Below are 23,149 nucleotides of genomic sequence, written 5' to 3'. Positions count from 1 at the left end.
CAATTTCTCCCTTTAGTTCTGTTAGTAGTTGCTTGGTGTATTTCGGTGCTCCCTGATTGGGGGCATAAATATTGATGACTGTTATGTCTTCTTGTTGTATAGTCCCCTTTACCATTATGAAATGTCCATCTTTGTCTCTTGTTATCTTTTTCACCCTGAAGTCTGTTTCATCTGATATCATTATGGCTACACCTGATTTTCTCTGGGTACCATTTGCTTGGAGTGTCAATTTCCACCCTTTCACTTTGAGTCTATGCTTGTCCTTGTAGCTGAGATGTGTCTCTTGGAGACAGCATATGGTTGGGTTTAGTTTTTTGATCCAATCTGCTACTCTGTGCCTTTTTATTGGTGAGTTCAGTCCATTTACATTTAGGGTGATTATTGATATGTGAGGATTTCCTGTCATTCTATCTTTAGTTTTCTGGTAAGGCTGTGTCTCCATTGTTTCTTTGCCTTTTTGTTGTTGTCTATTATTTCTATGTGGTGGTATTCTATGATGTTTCCCTCTGTTCTTTTATTACAGTATATATTTCAGTTCTGGATTTTTTTTGAGTGTTTACTTTTAAGTTTATGTAAAAGAAAGTTTGATATTTAGGGTATTCCATTTTCTTCAGCATGCTTACTTTTTCCATTCCCATATTCCTGTTCAGGCCTTTGCTGTCCCCCTTTTTATGTTTTGATTGCCACAAATTGTTGTTGGTGGTTGAATTGCCTCCTTTTTAGTATTTCTTGTAGTGCAGGTCATGTATTAGAAAATTCCCTCAGCTTCTGTATGTCTGGAAAGGTCTTTATTCCTCCTTCATATCTAAAGGATGTCTGTGCTGGATATATTATTCTTGGCTCATAATTTTTCTCTTTCAATAGTTTGAATATTTGGTTCCACTCCCTCCTGGCTTATAGAGTTTCTGCTGAAAAATCTGATGATAATCTAATGGGCTTTCCTTTGTAGGTTACCGTCTTCTCTTCCCAGGCTGCCTTGAGGATTCTTTTCTTTGTCCTTGATTTTAGACAGCTTCAATACAATGTGCCTTGGAGGCCTGTTGGGATTGAGGTAATTAGGTGTTGTATTTGCTTCTTGGATTCGAGTATCCAGTTCTTTCCACAGGTTTAGGAAGTTCTCATCGACTATTTGTTTGATTATACTCTCTGTTCCTTTCTCTTTCTTCTTCTTCTGCTTTGCCCATTATTCTTATATTGCTCTTTCTGATGGAGTCAGAAAGTTCTTGTCTAGTTCTTTCATTTCTTTTAAGTCTCAAGTCTCTTTCTTCTTCTATCTGTGTCATTTCCAGGTTTCTATCTTCGATGTCACTGATTCTTTCCTCCATCTGGTCAACTCTACTATCTAAACTGGCTATTTCATTCTTTATTTCTTCTGTTGAGTTCTTAATCTCCAGAAATTCTATTTGGTTCTTTTTGAAAATTTCAATCTCTTTCGTAAAATGCTCATGTTGTTCTTTGATTGTGTTTCTGAGTTCATTAAACTGTCTTTCTGTGTTTTCTTGAATCTTGTTGAGTTTTTTCAGAACTGCAATCTTGAATTCTCTGTCATTTAAGTCACATATTTCCCTATCTTTAAGTTCCTTTTCTGGAGACTTTTCACTTTCTTTCTGAGCTGTCTTGTTGCCTTGGTTATTCATGACAACTATTGATGTATTATTTCTCTTCCTAGACATCTACTGGAGTGGCTTGTGCAACAGGTTGAAAGGAAGAGGTCTTTCTTTTGTTTTCCAGTACTTGTTGGTAGAATGTTTTATTTTCTCTCCGACTGCAGCCTTTTTTTCTCTCTCACATGGTAGTGCTATGTTTTCTCTGCACTATTGCAGCTTCTCACACAATGGTGGGATTCCCTGAGAGATGGTCTTCTCTGCTGTTAATAGTTCGCCTGGGACACAGGGCGCAGTGTCAGTGTCGGTATGCGGAGAGCTTTTGAAGTTCCAAAGCTCTTCCTGCACCAGATTGAGAGCCCGTATGTTTCAGTAGTTCTGTTTACTTCTTCAGTGATCCCCCCAGATAGGTGGGGCCATGGGCGGGGTGATTTGTAAGAGGTGGCCCAGAGCAATGGCGGTGACCACCACCACAGCCGATCTTGTTTCCACAGCTCCCTCCCATTTGCCGGAACTAGTTCGACTGCGAATCTGTGTCTGTGGTCCACAGTTCTCAGAACAGCAAATATTCTGTTCTTTTGATCTGACACTGCTACTGTTCTGTTTCTAGCACCGGGCAGGTGGGGGCGGGGCAAGCTCTGGGAGGGTAGGGAGGGGGCGGCTAGTCTCAGTGCCTAAGTCTTCCATTCTCTACTTGGCAGTGAGGGCTTAAACCACCATTTTCAGCCTTTCCTCAATGTTTTCTCCAAGGTCTCTGCCGTGAGCGTTGGGTTTAGCCGCGTTATATGCTGTCCCCTCACCCCTGTGGGCCATAAGTGGAACCCTTGCAGTCCGAGTTCTTTCCTCTTCCGCAGCTGTGGTATTTCTGGGATGCAGTGAGCTCGGAGCACTGAGCTAGGTCTGCATCCTGCGCCCATGTGGCTTCGTCTCTGCACGTCTCCCTTCCCCCCTCCCCCGCTCGCCTGATTCGCCCACCTTTAGGTGAATTCAGTAGTGGGCTTCTTCGTCTTGCCTGTCTGCTGTGCAGGGCGTCCTTTGTGTAGTTATAGTTCTATTAGTTGTAAATTCCTGGGGAGATTTACAGAGGCTCACCTCACGCTGCCATTTTGATCGCTACTTAGTTTTTACAAATTTATTGAGAATTATTGTGAACTAACATGGTCTATCCTGGAAAATGTTCCGTGTGCACTTGAGACGAATATCTTAGTCTTTTTTTTTTTTTTTTTTTTTTGTCTGATAATTAGTATAGTCACTCAGCTCTCTTTTTGTTATTATTTACAGGGGATATCTTTTCCCAAACTTACTTAACAATCTAGTTGTGTCTTTGGATCTGAGTTGAGGCTTGTAGCCAGCATATAGTTGAATCATGGTTTGTTTTCTTTTGTAAATCCATTCTGCAAGTTTCTGCCTATTGATTGCAGGATTTCATTAATTTACATTTAAAGTCATTGCTGATGAGGAAGCACTTCTGCCATTTTGCTATTTTTTTCCTATATGTCATAGGTATTTTATTTATTCTTCAGTTCCTCTGTTTACTGCCTTTTCAGGTGTTTAATTGATTTTTTTTTCTCGTATATTGTTTTGATTCCCTTCTCATTTCCTTTCTGTATATATTTCTACTGTTTTCTTAATAGTTGCTCTGAGGATTACAATTAACATCTTAAGTTTATATATAACAGTCTAGTTTGAATTAATACCAACTTAACTTCAGTAGTATACAGAAATTGCTCTTGGAACAGCTAGCTCTGTCTTTCCCCCATTATTTTATCTTCACAACTTACAGCTTTTTATACATTGTGTGCCCATTAATATAGATTTATAGTCATTTTATTCATTTGTCTTTTAAACCACATAGGGAAAAAAGAGGAGTAACAAATAAAAAATAAAATAGTATTATATTAACTTTTACATTTACCTTTGTAGCTATCTTTACCAGAGTTTTTTATTTCTTCCTTTGGCTTTGAGTTACTGTGTAGCATTCTTTCCATTCAACCTGAAGGAGGTTAGCATTTCTTCTAGGGAAAGTCTTGTTTCAGGGCCAGTTTTTTTTTTGTTTGTTTTTTTTCATCTTTTTAAATATGTCATCTCACTGCCTTTTGGAATGAGTGGATTCTGATTAGAAATTAGTTGTTAATCTCATTGAGAAGATTAACATTGAAAAGATGAATCTCACCTGCTATGTGGTGAGTTGCTTTTTTCTCTTTGGCTGCTTTCAATGCTCTGTTTATAACTGGCTTTCAACACGGATTGTAACGTGCGTAGACATGGATTTCAAGTTTGTCATGCTTGAAATTTGTTGAGCTTCTTGGGTGTTAGATTTGTCTTTTATCAAATTTGGGGAGTTTTCAACCATTTCTTCAAATATTTTTTCTGCCTCTTTCTCTCCTGTCCTTTTGGGACTAGTATTCTTCTGATGGTACACTTGATGGTGTCCCACAGGTCTCTCGGGCTCTGCTCTGTTCATATTTCCTTATTCTTTTTTCCTGCTGTTTTTCCTCAAAGTGGATAATCTCAGTTTACTTATCTTCAAGTTTGCTGATTCTTTTTTTCTGCCTGTTCAGATCTCCTTTTGTACCCCTCTAGTGAATTTTTCATTTCAGTTATTGTACTTTACAGCTCCAGAATTTCTGTTTGCTGAATTTCTATTTGGTTCCTTTTCAAAATTTTTCTTTCTTTATTAATATTCTCTATTTGATGAGGTATTGTTATCTTATTATCTTTCGTTATTATTCCTTAGTTTCTTTAGCTCTTTGAGCATATTTAAGACAGTTGATTTAAAGTCTTCATCTAGTAAGTCCATTGTCTGGGCTTTTTCAAGGACAGTTTATTTTAATTTCTTTTTTTCTTGTGAATGGGCCGTATTTTATTATTTTGTTTGTATGCCTAATAAATTTTTGTTGAATACTGGACACTTTATCTTTGTTTGACATAGTTTCTTATTTGTTTTCCCACAATACCTCCTATTTCTTTTGTCTTTTTCTTGTGATCCTTGTCTGTTCATTTACATTTAAAAGTGTGATGCTCAGAAGCTACCCAGATACTTTATGTGTATGGGCACACACATTTATGATTTATAGGCTCATTCATAGAGTAGGTGGAGTTCAAGGAAGAACCTAGAAGTCAGTATACATAGGTGTTTTACCCTTTGAGTTTTAAAGAAGGGTTGTAGCCCTGGCTGTCAGTGTTTTATTAGTGTTCCAAACACTGTAAAGAGAAGCTAGGATTCTCATTGTTCACTATATAGACTTTCGTTTGATCCCTTTGTTGTTATTGGTTTTTTTTAAAGATTTTATTGGGGAAGGGAAGCAAGACTTTGTTGGGGACAGTGTGTACTTCCAGGCCTTTTTCCAAGTCAAGTTGTTGTCCTTTCAATCCTAGTTGTGGAGGGCGCAGCTCAGCTCCAGGTCCAGTTGCAGTTTCTAGTTGCAGGGGGCGCAGCCCACCATCCCTTGCGGGAGGCGAGGAATCGAACTGGCAACCTTGTGTTTGAGAGGATGCGCTCCAACCAACAGAGCCATCCGGGAGCTCAGTGGCTGCTCAGCTCTAGGTGCCGTGTTGAATTTTAGTTGCAGAAGGCGCTGCTCACCATCCCTTTCAGGAGTCGAGGAATTGAACTGGCAACCTTGTGGTTGAGAGCCCGTGCTCCAACCAACTGAGCCATCTGGGAGGCAGCTCAGTTCAAGGTTCCGTGTTCAATCTTAGTTGCAAGATGCAGAGCCCACCATCTCTGCGGGACTCGAGGAATTGAACTGGCAGCCTTGTGGTTGAGAGCCCACTGGCCCATGTGGGAATCGAACCGGCAGCCTTTGGAGTTAGGAGCATGGAGCTCTAACCACCTGAGCCACCGGGGCCGGCCCCCTGATCCCTTTGTTTTTAAAGCAGCACCCTGACCCTCAGCTCTCTCAGATTCCAGAGCCTCTTTGGTTCATCCTGTCCAGAAAGGCAAAGGAGTTTTCACCAAATGTTCTGTTTTCAACCCCACTCTAGTACCTCTGACTTTCAGAGTTGTATGCTTTACCAACTGAGCTAGCTGGGCTTTACAGGTATTTACTGGTACTTCCAGTTTGTGTGCCTGCAGTCCAAACTAGCTTCTTTTCATTGGCTTTCTTTCTACAAGCTGCTGTTTTAGTTTTTTGTGCTTACCAAATCAGTTACCAGCCATTTATTTTTCATATTTTGAAATATTAACATCTGTTTAGTGCTATTAAAACCCTCCCCTATTTTTTTCTCGTGGGTTTATATCACTTTTATTCCTTTGTAGAGGGATTTCAGGAGGGAGAAAGTAACACATTGTGCAGTCTACCCTATTAAAGAAGGACTTTCTGAACTTAAGCACAATAAAAAAAGATTAATTTGACCACTGAAAAATATGAAATTTATGCATAATAAAACCAAATTTTAAAAAGTGTGTACCAGACTAGGATATATGTAACAAGTGTGACACAGGGTAATATTCCTATTATGAAGAATTCAAATACAAATATATAAGAAAACACTAGCCCCAAAAGATAAATAGGCCGAGTGCCTGAAGAGGCATTTAACAAGCACGCAGAAATCCCTAATTTTCAGTATCACTAATAGTCAAAAGTATATATTAAAACAAGTTGTCATTTTTAACTCAGACAGAAATGTGTTTATGGTTTGTACACACACACAAAAATGTGGAAAGACAGGTATTTTCCTGGATTACAAGTGGCAGTATAAACTGGAATAGGTGTGGGGGAAAACAGTTTGGCAGTATGCTTAACTATCCTTTGATTTTGTAATTCTTCCTTACAAAGCAGAATTCTCTTAAGGAAATATTCCAAATATGGACCAAAATATATGCAAGAAAAGATGCCCATCTTATTTTGACTATTACTGCCATAGCTAGTTAAAATAACTAACATTTGTTGAGCCTTTACTGTGCACGTTAGGAACTGCGATAAAAGCATTTTGCATACATTACTTCATTTAATCCTCACGACAACCATGCGAGATAAATGCTATTTTTACTTTGAAAGCACTGAGGTTAGATAATGAATGAACAACGTCTGGAGACCCAAATCTAATAAAAAATCTTTTTTTCTTTTAACTTACTAAGCTCACAGAATTTTCTGTGAACGTATATTTTATTAGTACTTCTCTAAAGATGGGGCTTGGGTGTGGAAGAAGCTTTGTTTTCAGTGTTTTAGTAATCTAAATGTCCAACTATAGTAAAATAGCTAATTTAGCAAATCATAGTGCTTTTATATGGTGCAATATGCAGCCATTAAAACCATGTTCTGGAAGAATATTTGATGACATAAGAAAATACTTAAGTTATAATTAGAAAAACGAGAAAACGTTTTAGTATTTCTGAACTTACAGTAGATGAAAATACATAAAAATATTTAAAATAGTTTCTTAGTGATTTTTTTGTGCCTTTTATTTTCTATATTTAGAATATGTATAATTTTTTAAATCAAAAAAGTTCTAGTAATCATTTCATTTATTAATTTAATGCTTAATGATGGGAAAATGTTTATGTTTCTAGGGAAAAGGACAGTTGTGAAGTTATGTGTAGTATGATCTCAGCCAGAGCACAAAAAAATTCCAAAAGCAGTATTATCCCAGGGGGATAGGAATGAGAATGAACTTTTTCCTTGTTGTTTGTTAACTTTTTTCTGTATCTGCAAAACTTTCTACTACAAGTATGTGTTTTTGTAATCAGAAAATAATTAATGTTTAGACTTAGAGAATAATTCTTTACTTTTCTTCCTTACATTTTTAGACATTTGAAGACAGTGATTTGTTCCACTTGATTGGTGTTATCTGTGGATTAGCAATTTATAATTTTACTATTGTGGACCTCCATTTTCCTTTGGCTTTATATAAGAAACTGCTGAAAAAGAAGCCTTCCTTGGATGATTTGAAAGAACTAATGCCTGACGTTGGGAGGTTAGTTGTAAAAAGTGGCAAGGGTGGGATTTAGGAAATTGGGAATGCATAGAAAACTTTCCTTTTAGGGATGATTGTGTTTTGTTGTTGTTGAATTTCCAAAATAAAAATTGTTCTAATAAAGGAGAACCCATTGTGTTACTCCGATCCAAAATTTTCTACTGAAAGAATTCTGTGTATAAAACCATTTGCTAAATTTTTTAGTTTTTTAATAATACTTTGCCAGTATCAGGTAATAAATTTAGGAACTTGTTTCCTGTAAGTAGTTAAGTGATTTTCTTGGACTTTTACTTCTGACCACCTTTGTTCCTACCTGGAATATGTAAAATTTCTTTGTATTTATTACATAAAATGGAATAAAAATTGTATATAAATAAGGACAAATGTTGAAAAATGGGTGGATACATGGCCTTTGTATTCAGAGGAAGAGGTAAAAGCCTTAGAGTGATTTCTTTTTCCTTCAGTATTGTTTATAAGATTGCCATTGTACATCTACCATTCTGAAACAAATATAAAAGTACAAATTAATAAAAGGATTTTAATCAAGAGTGATAAAAAAATACATACTTATTAATAAGCAAAATAGTCAAAATACCCAGTAATGTTTACCTCACAGGAACCTGTATATTGTTTTGCAGAAGTATGCAGCAGTTGCTGGATTATCCAGAAGATGACATTGAGGAAACGTTTTGTCTGAATTTTACGGTAGGATGGGAACACATAGGGCAGCCTGATTATTCATCATCCCTTTTATTTAACAGCTGTGCTTTATGGTTTTCTTTTCTTTGGATGAATAGAATTAGTAAAGAACCCTTTAGCTAACATTTATTGAGCATTATCTATATGCTAGTCCTAGTACATGCATTATTTCATTTAATCCTCATAATAGTCCTGTGAGATTGGTATTATTACCCTTATTTTACAGATGAAGAAAACGGAAAACAATCATTACCTGTCAAACATAGTATTTGTACTTAGCTCTGTGACTTCAAAGCCTACGTGCTGCAGATCTTTACAAATACAGGGGTCCTCCTTATTTTTTATCTATTTATTTATTTATTTATTTTAATTTATTGGGGTGACAATTATTAGTAAAATTATGTAGATTTCAGGTGTACAATTCTGTATTACATCATCTATAAATCCCATTGTGTGTTCACCACCCAGAGTCAGTTCTCCTTCCATCACCATATATTTGATCCCCCTTACCCTCATCTCCCACCCGGGTCCTCCTTATTTAAGTTCATTTTTGAGTCTGCAATTACAAAAATGTTTAGAGAAGCAAAGATTATTATAACATGGTAATATTCACTAATGAACTTACCACTCATTTAAAAGATTAAATCCCTCTCAGACATCCCTTTCTGCTTCACACTAATATTCATCCTTGCCCATTTTGTCTTGCTTAATGTTGGATGACATACCATAATATGAATGCAAATACATTGGAATATTATTTGGAAAATGAAATTGCAAATCTTGTAAAAGATGCAGAATTTGGTTAATTCAGTGAAAGGGATGTTGACTGACTCATCTAGTTACACGCAAAGCCACTGTCGAATGAGGATCTGGCTAAAGTAGACTAGCTGACAATGAAAGAAGAGAAAATCAGTAAAGGTTATGTTATGATAAGGCACTTCAGAAGGGAACAATTTGAATATTATAAATTAGACTCTTGGGAAAAGGTGAAACCTTCAGTTCTCTTTTTAAAAACTGTATTTGTATATTTGTTTGTTTTCCTCTCATACAGTTCTTTTTATGATCTTGTGGTCAAAGCTGACAAGATACAATGTTTTTCTATCGCATAATTTGCCAAAATAATTATGTGCCCCCTCAGAACAGTTTATTCTTTGATCATTTTAAGAATTGGCACATAGTGTAGTTATAAGAAAATTTGGTAGTTTTAAGATGAAATAAAATTATTTTAATAATTTTTCTCATGAAAAAAAATCCTTGGATTTTTTTCTATTTACTGAAATTTTGGTTCCCTCTTTCAATTAATTCACTTATAACTGTTATCAGTTATCTGTGAACCTTTATTGATCATCTTAGTTGATTGAAACATTGGGTTCCAAGCAGTTTACTTTGTAATTTATCAATCCCAAAGTTTGTGAATGCTTGGTATATTAAAGAACTATGGTAATTTAGACATTTCTTCCCACTACCATTTCTTTCCCAGAGATTTTCAGTGGCTCTTTATTCCATGTAGCATAATAACTTTAGAATGGGCCTCAAAAACATTTGTAATCTGTCATTCTTTCTTAACTTTCCATTCATACTAAGTTTTTTCATGTTGTTTAAATATAACATTTCTACTCCTTTGCTACATAGTAAACTCCAGATCACGGATTTATTCATCTTTTATTTTATCATCTCACTCCCCCTATATAGTGTTTTATAGATAGCAGGTACTAACAAAATGTTTTAATAGAAGAGGATAATATTCCAAAAGGAGGAAATAGAAGAGATGCAAGGGTGGCAATGGTAATATTTATAGGAAAATTAGTAAACTAGTAAAGGAAATAAAAAGTTTTAAAACAACTGACTGCGTTTATAAACCAACTTGATGACATAACTGGAAAAACAGCCTGTGATCAATAATACAAAAGAGATACAAGGAATACAGGATTAATGGCTTTTGTGTAGGACGAATGAATCGCTGTTTTAAGCTGAGTGCATTCTGACACTTACATTCTATTATTTGTCAAGGAAAACATCCTGTCTGATATTTTACTCTTGCAGTGACCGTACTAAAATTTTATGCACAATAAATACTCCGTTTGCTGTACTTAACTAACCAAGCACTTGGTACTTTGTAATTAGTTAATCAAGGTGGAATTTCAAGCTACTGGAGAAGATGAAAATTTCTAGTTGTGGCTTTATGCAGAATTCAAATTAGCTTATGGTGGTAGGATTTTGTCTCATATTTATTAGTTCTTATACTTAATGAGAGAAAGGTAGAATATAATAATAGGTTATTAAAATAATATAATGAGTTTTGAGCCTGACATTGACTTTTTTTAAAAATTTAAATTAATAGATCACAGTTGAAAACTTTGGTGCAACAGAAGTGAAAGAACTCATTCTAAATGGTGCAGATACAGCTGTAAACAAACAAAATCGGTAAGTGAATTATAGCAGCATCAGTGGTAGAAATAAGATTCAGTAGGCATTTTTTTTTCTGTATTTAGGAACATGTCACAACCATAAGTTTTCACTCAGATAAAACTTTTTTAATGGTTAGTGAGGAAGTAATGTAATCTGCCTTTTGCTCCAGAAATCCCTTCAAGACATTAATAAAGGGTTAAAAAGATCATAAACAACAAGAACAAAGAGAAGCAAGAGGAGAGAAAACAGCAGACACATTTTTGGAAGCTAAAAAACAGTGGCAACACAAAATAAACTGAGAGGATCCTAGAAGGCAGCCAGTTTATTAGGTAGAACAAAGGCTCAGACATTGGGAATAAAAAATATGTTAGAAAGCATATGGGGTTTGGGGGAGTGTGGGAAACAAAGATTGGCTGTTTTAAGAAGCAGTTAGAAACCTATTTCCCTTATCATATCAATAGCCTGGTAACTTCCCCTCTCCTGCCTGGCAGAAGATTGGAAATTTACTTTCTGGAGATACTGAACTAAAAGTACTGTGGATTTTGAGGACAGTTAAGCACAGCCAGGGACAAGGGGCTAAACTGAAAATAGGGAATTTGAGATATATATAGCTCCTTCCTCCTTTACACTGTGTATTGGGGGATTCTTTTCTGGGGGAACTGCCTAACTTTTAACTGTGAATGGACAGCCAAAGATCAGTAGACATTTAAGGAAAGACCAAAACAGTCTAAAAGAATGCCAAGGAAACAGAAACAATGCAGCATGAAGAAACTGAAATCAATATCCTCAAAATGATAAAGGTATCATCCATATGGATACTATTAAAAATTAAAAGAAATGGAATGAATGGAATTTGTCAAAGAAATGGTACCAAAAATCTCCCCAGACTGAATGAAGTGCCTTTTAAGAAAGTATGGAAGTGAAAAAAAGATACATACCAAGGCAAAATATATGAAATTTCAAAATCCAGGAATAAAAGATACCCTAAAACCTTCCAGGAAAAAAACAAAACAAAAACAGATGATATACAAAGAATTCAGAATCAGAATAACATCAGACTTCTAACGAATGGCACTGAAGCTAGATCAAAATTCTGGGAGAAATTTATTTGTAACTTAGAATTCTATATAGAAACTATCAAGTGTGTGAATGTATAAAACATTTTCATACATGCAGTCTCAGAGAATTTACTTCCAATGTATTTTTCTCAGGAAGTGTTCTACCAAATTAAGAAATTAAACCAAGGAAGGAAGACACAGGATCCAAAACAGTAGGATCCAGTACAAGACAGAAGCAAAGAGGTTCCTTTGCAGGAACAGTGCTGTGTAGAAGGAGCAACCAATCTGGGGTAGAGCAAGAGGATGGAGGGCTTCGGGATGATTGTCTCTAGGAGAAAAGTGCAGCTGATGCTACCTGCTATATTTGAATGAATCTAGAGGAGATTGACATTTCTGACATTCATTGTTAAATGAATATTGAATCAAAAATTGTTTTAATGGGAGCATTCAGGGAGGCAAAATGATGAGAGTTGGGCAAATAAATAAAAAAGGTAAATCCTCACCTTTCACAATAGATACTCAGTTCATTAGATAATACTTAAATTTGAAAATCAAGGAATAACAATAGAGGAATAACAATGTTCTAGTTTGAAGGTAAATATCAGAAGGAATAGCAAAAAAAATTAACAAATGGTTGCCTTTGAATACGGAATATCTGGTAGAAGGTGTAGGACAGAGAAATGCTTTGTTCTCTTCTATTGTGTTGTAATTCTTCAGACAAACTAGTTTAATGGCTGTTTCCAGGTACTTGATCCAAATGATTATAATCCCGATTCTGCTATTTAGAAGTTGTGTAACTTTAGGTGAATTAGTCGATGTCTCCATGCCTCAGTCCTCTTCTGTAAAATAGGGTGATAAATTGTATCTACTGCATGGGATTATTTTGAGGATTAAATGAGGCAATAATTTTAAGATGCTTAGAACAGTACCTGGCACATGTGTGTGTGTTCAGTAAATGTTGGCTGTTAGGATTATTACTGTTTGACATTTTTATGTGCATATATCTTAATTTGATAAAAATGAGTTGTTTTTAAAATAATATGAAAAAAATTTAGGTCTTTCTAGCTATCCTTTTTTTAAAAATACTGGTTTTGAAAAACTGATTTAGAGTTTTCTGCTTTTAAAGTTTCTACTTTAAGTTTCTAAAAATATCATTTCACATAGATGATTTAATTTAGAAATAATTTTGATCCTTGTACTATCAATCCTAATTACATAATGAAAGTGTTGCAGACAAAAATGTTAGCACATAAAACAATTTAGGAAAAAAACACAATTTAGCCTTTTATGCTTAAGGGTCTTTAAGGGACTTAACTAGTATGGGTGAATTTGACTTTAACTAGATAAATTATAAAGTTATGCATTACAAAATTATCAGAACCTAATAGCAAATGCCCACCCAATTTTGTATTTTATGGTGGCGTTCTTTAACCTTTTTTTTTTGTAAATTCAGTTTGAAATTATTTTATAATTTGCTAAGATTATCTGTAAATGGCAAAATTTATCAGTATTTCCACTTACAGAGTTATCCTTTTTAATTTGGAAGACAGGAGTATAAAATACTGAAATCTTATAGTACTCATTCTCATTATTTATTTGATAAGATAGCTGCATAAAGTGTTTGTGGCTAACAGAACAAATTGAATAAAATTGTATTTCTAATTACTGGTAAAAGGGGCTTCCTTTTCTTCTTTACAGTTTCCTTTTGTATCATAATACGCAAAAAAACACATCAGAAATGTTTGTGGTGTGTCTTTGTGTGTACATCTATGTATACACATACATCTGATAAGGAACTGCATTTGTAATCTTGAATGATTATCCTAAAAAAGATATCTTAATACTACTACCCCTTTTGGGTATTTAGTTTTTAAAATAAGGTTTGTTCCAGATATCTTGACACCCAAGGAAAAACAGATTGTAGTCTGTCAAATAGTCTGATGAATCCCAAACTCTTATTTTTTTCATCACCTAATACTTTTTAAATTTATTTCAGTGTGTTTTTCCAGGATCCATCAGCTCCAAGTCAAGTAGTTGTTTCAATCTAGTTATGGAGGGTGCAGCTCACAGTGGCCTATGTGGGGATCAAACCAGCAACCTTGTTGTTAAGAGCACTGCACTCTAACCAACTGAGCTAACCAGCTGGCCCCTCATCACCTAATACTTTTAACAGATCACTCTGTTTTAGGGATACATGTGTAATGGTGCATACAAACTGTGAATTCATGACTGTTTTAAAATTATTTTGATAGCCATTTGCATCATCATTCTTCCTATTAGGAAATGACATGTTTCACTTAGGAATAGCCTAAGAATGGCTCTGAATGATAAATAAGTATACATGCCTCACAGATAAACCAGCTTTTTGTACAGAAAGAATAATAAATTTCTCCATAAAGACTTGAACCCTAGTCATACTTAATTAGTTTTGTAAATAAGCAGCAAAAAGTACAGGAGCACTCAAAGTTTTTGTAAGACTACAATATGTATTCTCCATAAAAATGATTTTTATATTCTGTGCATGTGTGATTTTTCATTTCTAGGCAGGAGTTTGTTGATGCTTATGTGGATTACATATTCAATAAATCGATGGCTTCCTTATTTGATGCTTTTCATGCGGGCTTTCATAAGGTCTGTGGAGGAAAAGTCCTTCAGCTCTTCCAGCCTAATGAACTACAAGCAATGGTTATTGGAAATACAAACTATGATTGGAAGGAACTGGAAAAGGTAGGGGAAAACGTATCTCTGATATTTAAATGGAAAGGCAAAAGGAAAACATGGCTTGTTGATGGAAATCTTGTCCTCTTAGTTATTTTCCATTTTACACTATTTCTGTCATTTTAATAGGAAAACACTGTACCCTTCCTACTCCACAATGAATGGATTTTAATTATATATGAATTAGGTAGCATTTTTGTTGTGATATTGATGTTCATATAGAAAAATGTCATCTATGACGGAGGCTGGATAGAGGCCCCATCTAAAACTGAATGGCTGAAACTATTAATTAGCTAACATAAAAAAAATAGTAAGTCAGCAAAGATACAGAGCATTGGGAACACTCATGTATTGCTGGTGGGAATACAGATGGTATAGCCACTTTGGAAACAGTTTGGCATTTTCTTATAAATATACAACTTGCTACCTGACCTAGCAGTTCCACTCATAGGTAGTTAGGTTCACACAAAAATCTATGAAGAAGGGTGGAATGAGGAGTTATTGTTTAATGGGTACAGAGTTTGCAAGATGAAAAGAGTCCTAGAGATGGGTGATGATGGTTGCACAACAGCGTGAATGTACTTAGTGCCATCAAACTGAACATTTAAAAAGGGTTAAAATGGTAAACTTCATGTTATGTGTATTTTACCACAATTTTCATTAACATGTTTTTGAAAATCTGCAAACAAGTCAAAAACTTGAAATAACCCAGATGTCCTTCAGTGAGTGAATGGATAAACCAACTGTGGTACATCCGTGCATTAGAACACTACTGGGCAATAAAAACAGAATGCACATGCGACAGCTGGGATTGACGCTCAGCATTTTTATGCTGAGTGAAAGAAGCCAGTCTCAAAGGATTACATATCATATGATTCTATTTATATGACATTCTTGAAAAGACAGAACTAAGGTGAACAGAGGCTAGGTAGGGATGGAGGGAGTATGTAACTGTGGGGTAGCAGAAGAGAGTTCTTCAGGGTGATGGAACTGGTCATATTCTGATTGTGTGGTGGTGGTGTTTACATGAATCTATGCATATGTTTAAACCTCGTAGAACTATACACACACCACAAAAGGTCAATTTTACTGTGTAATAACTTAAGGAATAAAATTTTTAAATTAAAAACATAATTTAGGACTTAAGGTTAAATGTAGTGGAATAAACACGTTTATCTCTGCTCCATCTCAAAATCTCACTAGAAAGACAATAAAAGAATGAAAATTGGAATACACAGAGCACAAAAATATAAAAATACAGTGAACAAGAAAAACAAATAGTTTGGAAGTGGGAAAAAATGGTGGATAAATTTATGAGTGGCTTAGAGCAAAGAAAATTGAAATCTAAGACTCCAGAGGGACAGGGTTATCAAGAGGCAACCCATTTCACACCCTAGAATCTATCTGCAAGTCTTGGTAATTGGTATATTGTGTTACTGTAATGGCAGGGATGCTGGGTTAGGTTAAAAGCAATAGAATTACTTTAAAGCTAATTTAAGGAATTGTTACACCCTTCATGTCCCCTCTCCTACCTAAGAAAAGACTACTCTAGAAAGAGGCTTTAGTATCTGGGGGACCAGGTAGAACTGAGGATGACATGCAGAAAGCTGGCACCCAGGCTTAAATCCTCCAGGAAAGAGATGGAAGTTTACTTTGGGGGGGTGGGGGGGAAGGGGGTAGATTGATTTGCTGAAGAGAAGAAAGCTATACTGTAAGGAGATCCCAGTGGAAATTGACCTCACCTCCAGTCACCCTAAAATGAAAATAATTTAATGACCTCTCATCAAACTTTAGATCCTACATAATATGTCCTTCTTGCCTCATCTTCTGTCATTCTTCTTTCACCTACTCTGCTTTAGCCTTATTGGCCTCTTTACTGAGCCTACAACCCTCCAGAAACATGCCAGTTATGGGGCCTTTCTGTTTGCTGTTCTGTGTGCCTGGAATTCTCTTCACCTTGATAATTCCAAATGGTTCTTGCTCTCACTTCCTTTATGTCTTTATAACATCGTAGAGACCTTTATTGGATAACTTACCTAAGTTTTACTTAATTGTCTTTACTGTTTGTTGCCCCTTACCCCTCACTACAATGTAAGCACCGTGAAGGGTATTTTGTCTTTGTTCACTGCTGTATTCCCAGAACCTAGCACTCAGTATTTATAACTTTGCCTGAAGATATAATTGATAGAAGTATTCATTCAGTAAGAACTAATAATTTAGTAATGTTTTAGTATACTTTGGTTTCTTCCATTTTACATCTGATTCATTATAATTTGTAAATAATAAATACTCTTCCATCACCAGGACTGTGTACACATTTCCCCAGAACCATCATGAGGTATAAGAAAAAAAAAAACTTTAGCCGTTCTCCTTTTATTTCCCATTAACATGGTCACAGACTGTAAGACTGTCTCAGTCATGGAAATAATAATGGCTACAAAGAGAGCCCGAAATTCAGGAAGCCCATTAGCAAATATTTATTAAATCCCTGCTGGATGCCTAATACTATGCAAGAGATTAGGGAGACAGAAGTAGTAAGAGACAATTGAGACATGGTCTTTGCCCTTATAATAAGGACGCTAAACATTCATCACTGAAGTGTAATGAATACAAAGGAAGAGAGTTTAGTGAATGGTATATAAGGAACCTAACCTAGGCTACACAAATTAATCTCCACAAGGTAAGTAAGAACTTGATTCACTGCAGTTTCCCTGGTGTCCCAGATGTTGATTAAAACTCATGTATTTGTTGAGTGAATCAGTGCATGAATTAGATGATATTTAATCTGAGCCCTAAAAAATGAATAGAAATTAACCTGATGAACAAAGAAAGAAGGTAGGTGTGTCTAAGTGGTCTAGGCTGAGGGAACAGTGTTTCCAAAGGCTCTGATGCTGGAAGGTACTTGCTGTCTAAGAACTGAAAGTTAAAGAACTGAGGCTGAATTAAAAAACTAAAAAACAAAAAATACTTAACAGTATATTAATTCTCTCTCTCCTCCCTATTCTCCCTTTTCTTACTGCTAATATTTTTTTAAAGGGGAAGTTGGCTGTAAATCACCCCAAAACTTAGTGTCTAAAAAATAACAGTGAGCATTTATTGTCTCACAGTTTTTGTGGGTCAGGAATTCAGGAATGGCTTAGCTGGGTGGTTTTAGTTCAGGGGTCTCTCACAGGGTTGTAGTCAAGATACTGACTGTGCTTTAGCCCTCTGAAGCCTTGATTAAGGATAATTTTCCTTCCAAGATGGCTCACCCACATGGCTGTTAGCCAAAGGCCTCAGTATCTTACCATGAGGACCTTTCCATAGGGCTGTTTGAGTGTCCTCGTGAAATGGCAGCTGGCTTTCCCCCAGAGAGAGTGATCAAAAAGAGGCTGAAGCCACAGAGTCTTTTATGATCTAGCCTCAGAAATCATGTATTTCTCATATCCACAATATCCTAATGTTACAAAGGTCAGGCCTTTTCACTGTGGGAGGGGACTACACAAGGGCAAGAATAGCAGGTGGCAGAAATAATTGGGGGCCATCTTGTATACAGACTATCACAGAAAATTATTAGTGTTGCTCTTATTGCCATTTTTTTAAAGGGAAGATAGAATGGAAAATAATTATTAATTTGACTTCTGTTCATGAAAGGAAAATTTTATAATATCACAGATAATTCCATGCTGAACTTTAATAACCCATGAGTATTTTAGTAATTCTAATTTATCCTTTTGATATTTACTTTAGGAGATATTGCAATCAGCAGAACATTTCTGCTGATTCATACATATTTTCTTCTCTTACTCCTGGAATTAATAGTTCCAAATTACAAAATGCCCAGAAAATAATGGGTAATCAACTGAATTACAGGAACTTTTGCTGGATAATGTTTGTGTGCTAAGGAAATGAAGCCAATTTTTTATTCAAGACAAAACTAATGTCCCTTAATACTAATAAAATAAATTACGTTGTTTTTAGAATACAGAATACAAAGGGGAGTATTGGGCAGAACATTCTACGATAAAAATTTTTTGGGAAGTGTTTCATGAACTGCCGTTGGAAAAGAAAAAACAATTTCTGTGTAAGTATTGCTAACTAGTTCTATGTTTTATAAGAACGGACTCTTAATTATTAAACTTATTCTCATAGGAGATTGATTTACTTTTGGTGAATAATGTTATTTTCTTACTGTATTATTTCAAGGTTCTGTTTTTAATTTTCAATTAGAATGGTTTTTTAAATCTTCATTCTTTATTACATGTGTTTTCTTATTTTGAAAGCTAAATTCAGTTTGCCTCCAATTACAATAAACCAGGGTTGTAATTCCTTGTAGAATTTCTAAAAAGATCTTTTTTGTTTTGAGTCTGTTTTTGTTTTTTTAGTCTTTGCTTCTGTGCCAAAACTTTGGGAATTTCTGTAGAAAATAGAACTTTTCTTTTCCAGGACATAATTCTCTTTTTTATGACCTAATCTCTGTGTTTCGTCTGTTAAAATCTATGTTCTAATTTTACTTATTTTTAAGTGAAGTCAGAATTTATATATCTAAATCAGTGACATTGCCTTTGATACTTCTGCTATTGCCAAGAATATTTTTGTGAATCTCTTTGATTTGCCTATCATAAGGATGATAAGTCATTGTTTTATTATTAGTTTCAGTTGTACAAAACAGTGTAACAGTTAGACATTTCACCCCTCATAAAGTGATAACCCCCACTCCCAATCTATTGCCCCTCTGACATCGTATGTATCTATTACAATTCCATTGACTCTGTTCCTTATGCTGTACTCCACATCCCATGACTATGTATATATTAAATTATAGTTGATATGCAATATTATTCAGCTTCAGGTGCACTGTGCAATGGTTAGGCATCTACACTGCCCATGAAGTGGTCACATGTGCCCATCTGACACCCTACGAAATCTTAACATTATTAATTGTATTCCCCAAACTGTCTTTCATATCTCGTGGCAATATCGTAGTTACCAATTTGTGCTTTCTAATCCCCTCCTCTTCTTCCTCATCCCCACTCCCCTCCCATCTAGCAACCATCAGTTTTTCCTCTATATCTCTGAGACTATTTCTGATTACTTTGCTCATTTATTCAGTTCTTTAGATTCCACATATAAGTGAGATCATAGAGTATTTGTCTTTCTCCGGTAAGTCATTCTTAAGTGATTTGAGTTTTGGCTTCCATTACAAATTTTTGTTTAAAAATGACAGAAACAAAACAAATAGAAAAACAAATCATAATCAAAACTGCACTTTGCATTTGATTTATGAAGTAGTTCTAAACAGCTTATTCCCAAAAGAAGCATCCCAAAATATTTTTGTTAGGGACAGTGGTCATTCATCAAACATTTACTGAGCATCTCCTGTGTGTTAATATTAAGATTACACTTTAAAAAAGAATTGTGTGGATGTCTTTACATACAGACATAATTACTGTATGTCTCAAAAATCATGTTTCCACAAATTTTGGAGATTGATGTCCACATTAGAGTAAATGTTAATGTAAAGCTTTACTATTGTGACTTTACTAAATAACTTGATTCTCTATGTTGTTGTGATAAAAGTGGTTGGCTGATAGATATTTTTTTTTCTTGGCAGTATTTTTGACAGGTAGTGATCGCATTCCTATTCTTGGTATGAAGAGTCTAAAACTAGTCATCCAGTCAACAGGAGGTGGTGAGGAGTATCTCCCGGTTTCCCATACCTGTTTTAATCTTCTGGATCTTCCAAAATACACAGATAAAGAAACTCTGCGTTCTAAACTGATCCAAGCTATTGATCACAATGAAGGCTTCAGTTTAATATAACTTTGGAGTTGTAACTATTCACTTTACTGCAAAAGCATAAAAACTGGTTGTTTGGGTTTTTCTTGTGGTGATGAATTCAGCAAGGTGACAAGAGGAACTATTATAATTGCAAAGTGTTCAATGCTATGAGTGTTCATGAAAGCCAAAAATTAAAGGAAAATGAACAAACTGTGTTAATATTAAACTTGTTGTACAGAACCATAGATTTTTTTGGCTATCTTCCAATAAACATGCAAGCATTGTGAATACGTTGAAGTTTTACTAACATGAATTTTAAGAGTTTGCATATTTCACAAATGATCTAGTGTGTGAGTGCATGGAAATGTTGCTTGATTTTTCTTCAATCACTGGGTGAAAAACCTTTAACTTTGGCCTGCAATAGTCATTCGATTATTTTTTCATTTTGTAAATAATGTTAAGTTTTGTAATAAAATAGTAATGTTCTGATACCAGTACAGTTTCTATGGTTGTAATTGAACTGAGCTATCTTTTAAGGGTTAAAAATTATGATTTAAGTCTTATTCTGAGAATCTATAAAAGCAAAACTTATCATGGTGAAAACACAGTCTTTTTTTTTTTTCCCCTAGAATGTCCTTGTGCAAACCTAAATTACAGATAGGAGTTATCTAAATAACTTGTAGTTCTTTCCTTTTGTAAAGCTGGAGATGCTACTGATAAATGGGGGGTTATCAGAAAGCTTAATATTTAGTAATGGGAGAACTTTGTCCTACAGTTGTCAGAAATAGAAACATTGGCTACTATGAGAACCAATCACTGGGTTGTAGCTTTTTAAACTATTGATGCTGCAGGTTGATATTTAGACAGAATTTTCAGTGCTTTAGAACTATTTCCTTCAATTTTTAAGAAACAAATCTTAGCAGTTTTATGGTGCTGATGCTTACTTATCTCCTGTCATTAAATTGTGAGTTGATGCAATACATGTGACTTTCTGCTATAATGCAAATATTTATTTTTTAAATTTATAAAATGCCGTGAAAACTGTTTAAATAATAAAGATTTATTGGTTTAATATTTAAACTTTCAGTGGTTCTCATATAAAATTCAAAATTCTTCAAAAAGCATAATGTCTCAAGGAAGGTCTCTTAAATTTTGGATTGTTCCCGTTCCCATAAATGTGTCTGTTTTACAGAGGTCCTCAAGTGTCCTAGCTGTAATTCCAAATCCAAAAGAACTTTGAAAAAATTTGCTTATCTCATTTTGCAGAAAAACCTGATCTGAATTGGTAAGGCTGTTTATGATATTAAATGAGACTAAACGAGAGTATATTTTACTGTGGCGATGTTAATGTGTTTGATTATTTATTGTGTTTGATCTAGGTGATGCCTCAGACTCCTAATGGGGTGCTACATAATATATGTGCTTTAAAAAATTCTTTAACATTTATAATTCCAAAATGCAAATGAGCCCAAAGATTTTGGAGAAGATTGTGGACCTGTACTTTTCAGTAGTTTAACCTGAAAACTTCAACTGGTGAGATAGGTGTCTTTTTAGAGATAGAAGCCCTAAAACAGTATTTTCACCTGAGGTAATTTTCCTCAAAATAGCATTCTTCCTATGAAAGTTCTTCCATGTACCTGTGACAGTACTGTTTCCCTGTGCATCCATTCCTTGAGGGCAGTGACTGTTTACATCAAAAACATGTATGTATGTATGCGTCAGATACTTTTTTTTTCTTTAGTAATTGCAGCGTGCTATGAAGCTGATGTGTGAAATAGCAGTCACTTTGGATTAATACAGATGGAGTTCACTGAATAATTATTTTAATAAGGACCTGACGTATGATCTGGGAACACAACAGTACAAGGCTTAATTTAGGTAAGTCTGATATTCTTTTCCTCCCTCTGTTGCTGCAGACATAAAGTAGCATTAACAAGGAGATTTGTGATATAAAATTAAAACACCATTGAATATTTTTCAAATTGCCATTTGCTTTTTAAAAGTAACCAAAAAAATATCTTTAGCTTTGTAGACTGAGTTCACTAAATAAGGACCATGATTATTGATTTGTTTGTAAGAGCAATCGTGTTTGTAACTCCTATCTTGAGTAGTAATTTTAACCATAGCCATTGTTCACACTTACTGATAAAGCAGAACCAAGACATGCCTTTAAATTGGCATTTAATAAAACCAGAACACAGGTTTTAAAACTGAGAGACCTAAGTCAAGTCCTTGCCGCCTTGTAGGGTCCATTCATAAGGTCATTCATTAGGGTTAATTTCTCCTAACAGGTATTTGGTCTTCCTGCCATGATTCTACTGCATTTACTTTAACACAGTGTAATACGCAGAGGCAGTCTTCCCCTGAAGAGCACATGGTGCTCTGAATGCAAAGGTGTTCCTGTTTTCAGCCTCTCCCCATTCCCCAACCTTTTATACTTTGGCTATTCAAATTCTTTATAGTTTTCTCCTTTGCTAAAGAATTCACCATTTTAGTAGCTTCCCACCCTTGCCAGTGTTTGCTAATTCATGAACTATTTCTGGGAGTAGAATCTGCTTGTTTTAAGTTGGCCTTCCCTGTTAGGCCAGCCCTTGGGAATGGTGTGTTAAGTACAGAAGCAAACTCTCCTACTAATTTCCTTTCTCAACCCTTGCTATACTTTTGAATCCCCTATTCCGGTTAAATCTGTATCTCTTATAGGTGATGCTCAGTAGGTGATTTAATAGTTCCAGTTGAGAGCCACTCAAGAGGGGAGATAGATCATTTTTCCGTATTTCTGCTAGCAACCTAGTTTGAGTTTAAAGCGTAGACTTTGTTCATTTCTAAGGGAGGTCTAAGAATTATACGTCTAAGAATTGAAACTTGTTTCAAATAAATCAGTTAACTACCAAATAATGCTTCGTAGGTGATGTGAAATAAAACACCATTGATTGAAGGTACACTGTTATTTTATGTACCACTAAGAAAAATGCTAAGCCATCG

The 23,149-nt window shown here is 35.1% G+C and overlaps 1 protein-coding gene across 7 annotated transcripts in view; it reads left to right on the top strand.

Annotated features, from left to right (window-relative positions):
• Positions 1-21,253, top strand: part of HERC4 (HECT and RLD domain containing E3 ubiquitin protein ligase 4) — a 116,734-nt gene extending 95,481 nt beyond the window's left edge. For 5 of the 7 annotated variants that reach the window (XM_019731764.2, XM_019731759.2, XM_019731763.2 and 2 more), the window contains 6 exons: positions 7,357-7,523; positions 8,162-8,228; positions 10,564-10,646; positions 14,233-14,416; positions 18,368-18,470; positions 20,001-21,253. In XM_019731764.2, the coding sequence (XP_019587323.1) occupies positions 7,357-7,523; positions 8,162-8,228; positions 10,564-10,646; positions 14,233-14,416; positions 18,368-18,470; positions 20,001-20,209 (813 nt within the window). In that variant the 3' untranslated portion in view covers positions 20,210-21,253. The remainder of the gene's footprint in view (positions 1-7,356; positions 7,524-8,161; positions 8,229-10,563; positions 10,647-14,232; positions 14,417-18,367; positions 18,471-20,000) is intronic. The other 2 variants (XM_074339506.1, XM_074339507.1) reach the window with 1 other exon arrangement.
• Positions 21,254-23,149: the final 1,896 nt, after the last annotated feature.

This window comes from Rhinolophus sinicus, linkage group LG07 (genome assembly GCF_036562045.2).
Source record: "Rhinolophus sinicus isolate RSC01 linkage group LG07, ASM3656204v1, whole genome shotgun sequence".
Classification (NCBI taxonomy): Eukaryota; Metazoa; Chordata; class Mammalia; order Chiroptera; family Rhinolophidae; genus Rhinolophus; species Rhinolophus sinicus.
Note: the sequence above shows the minus strand (reverse complement) of the source record. Positions and strands in the feature narration are given on the sequence as shown.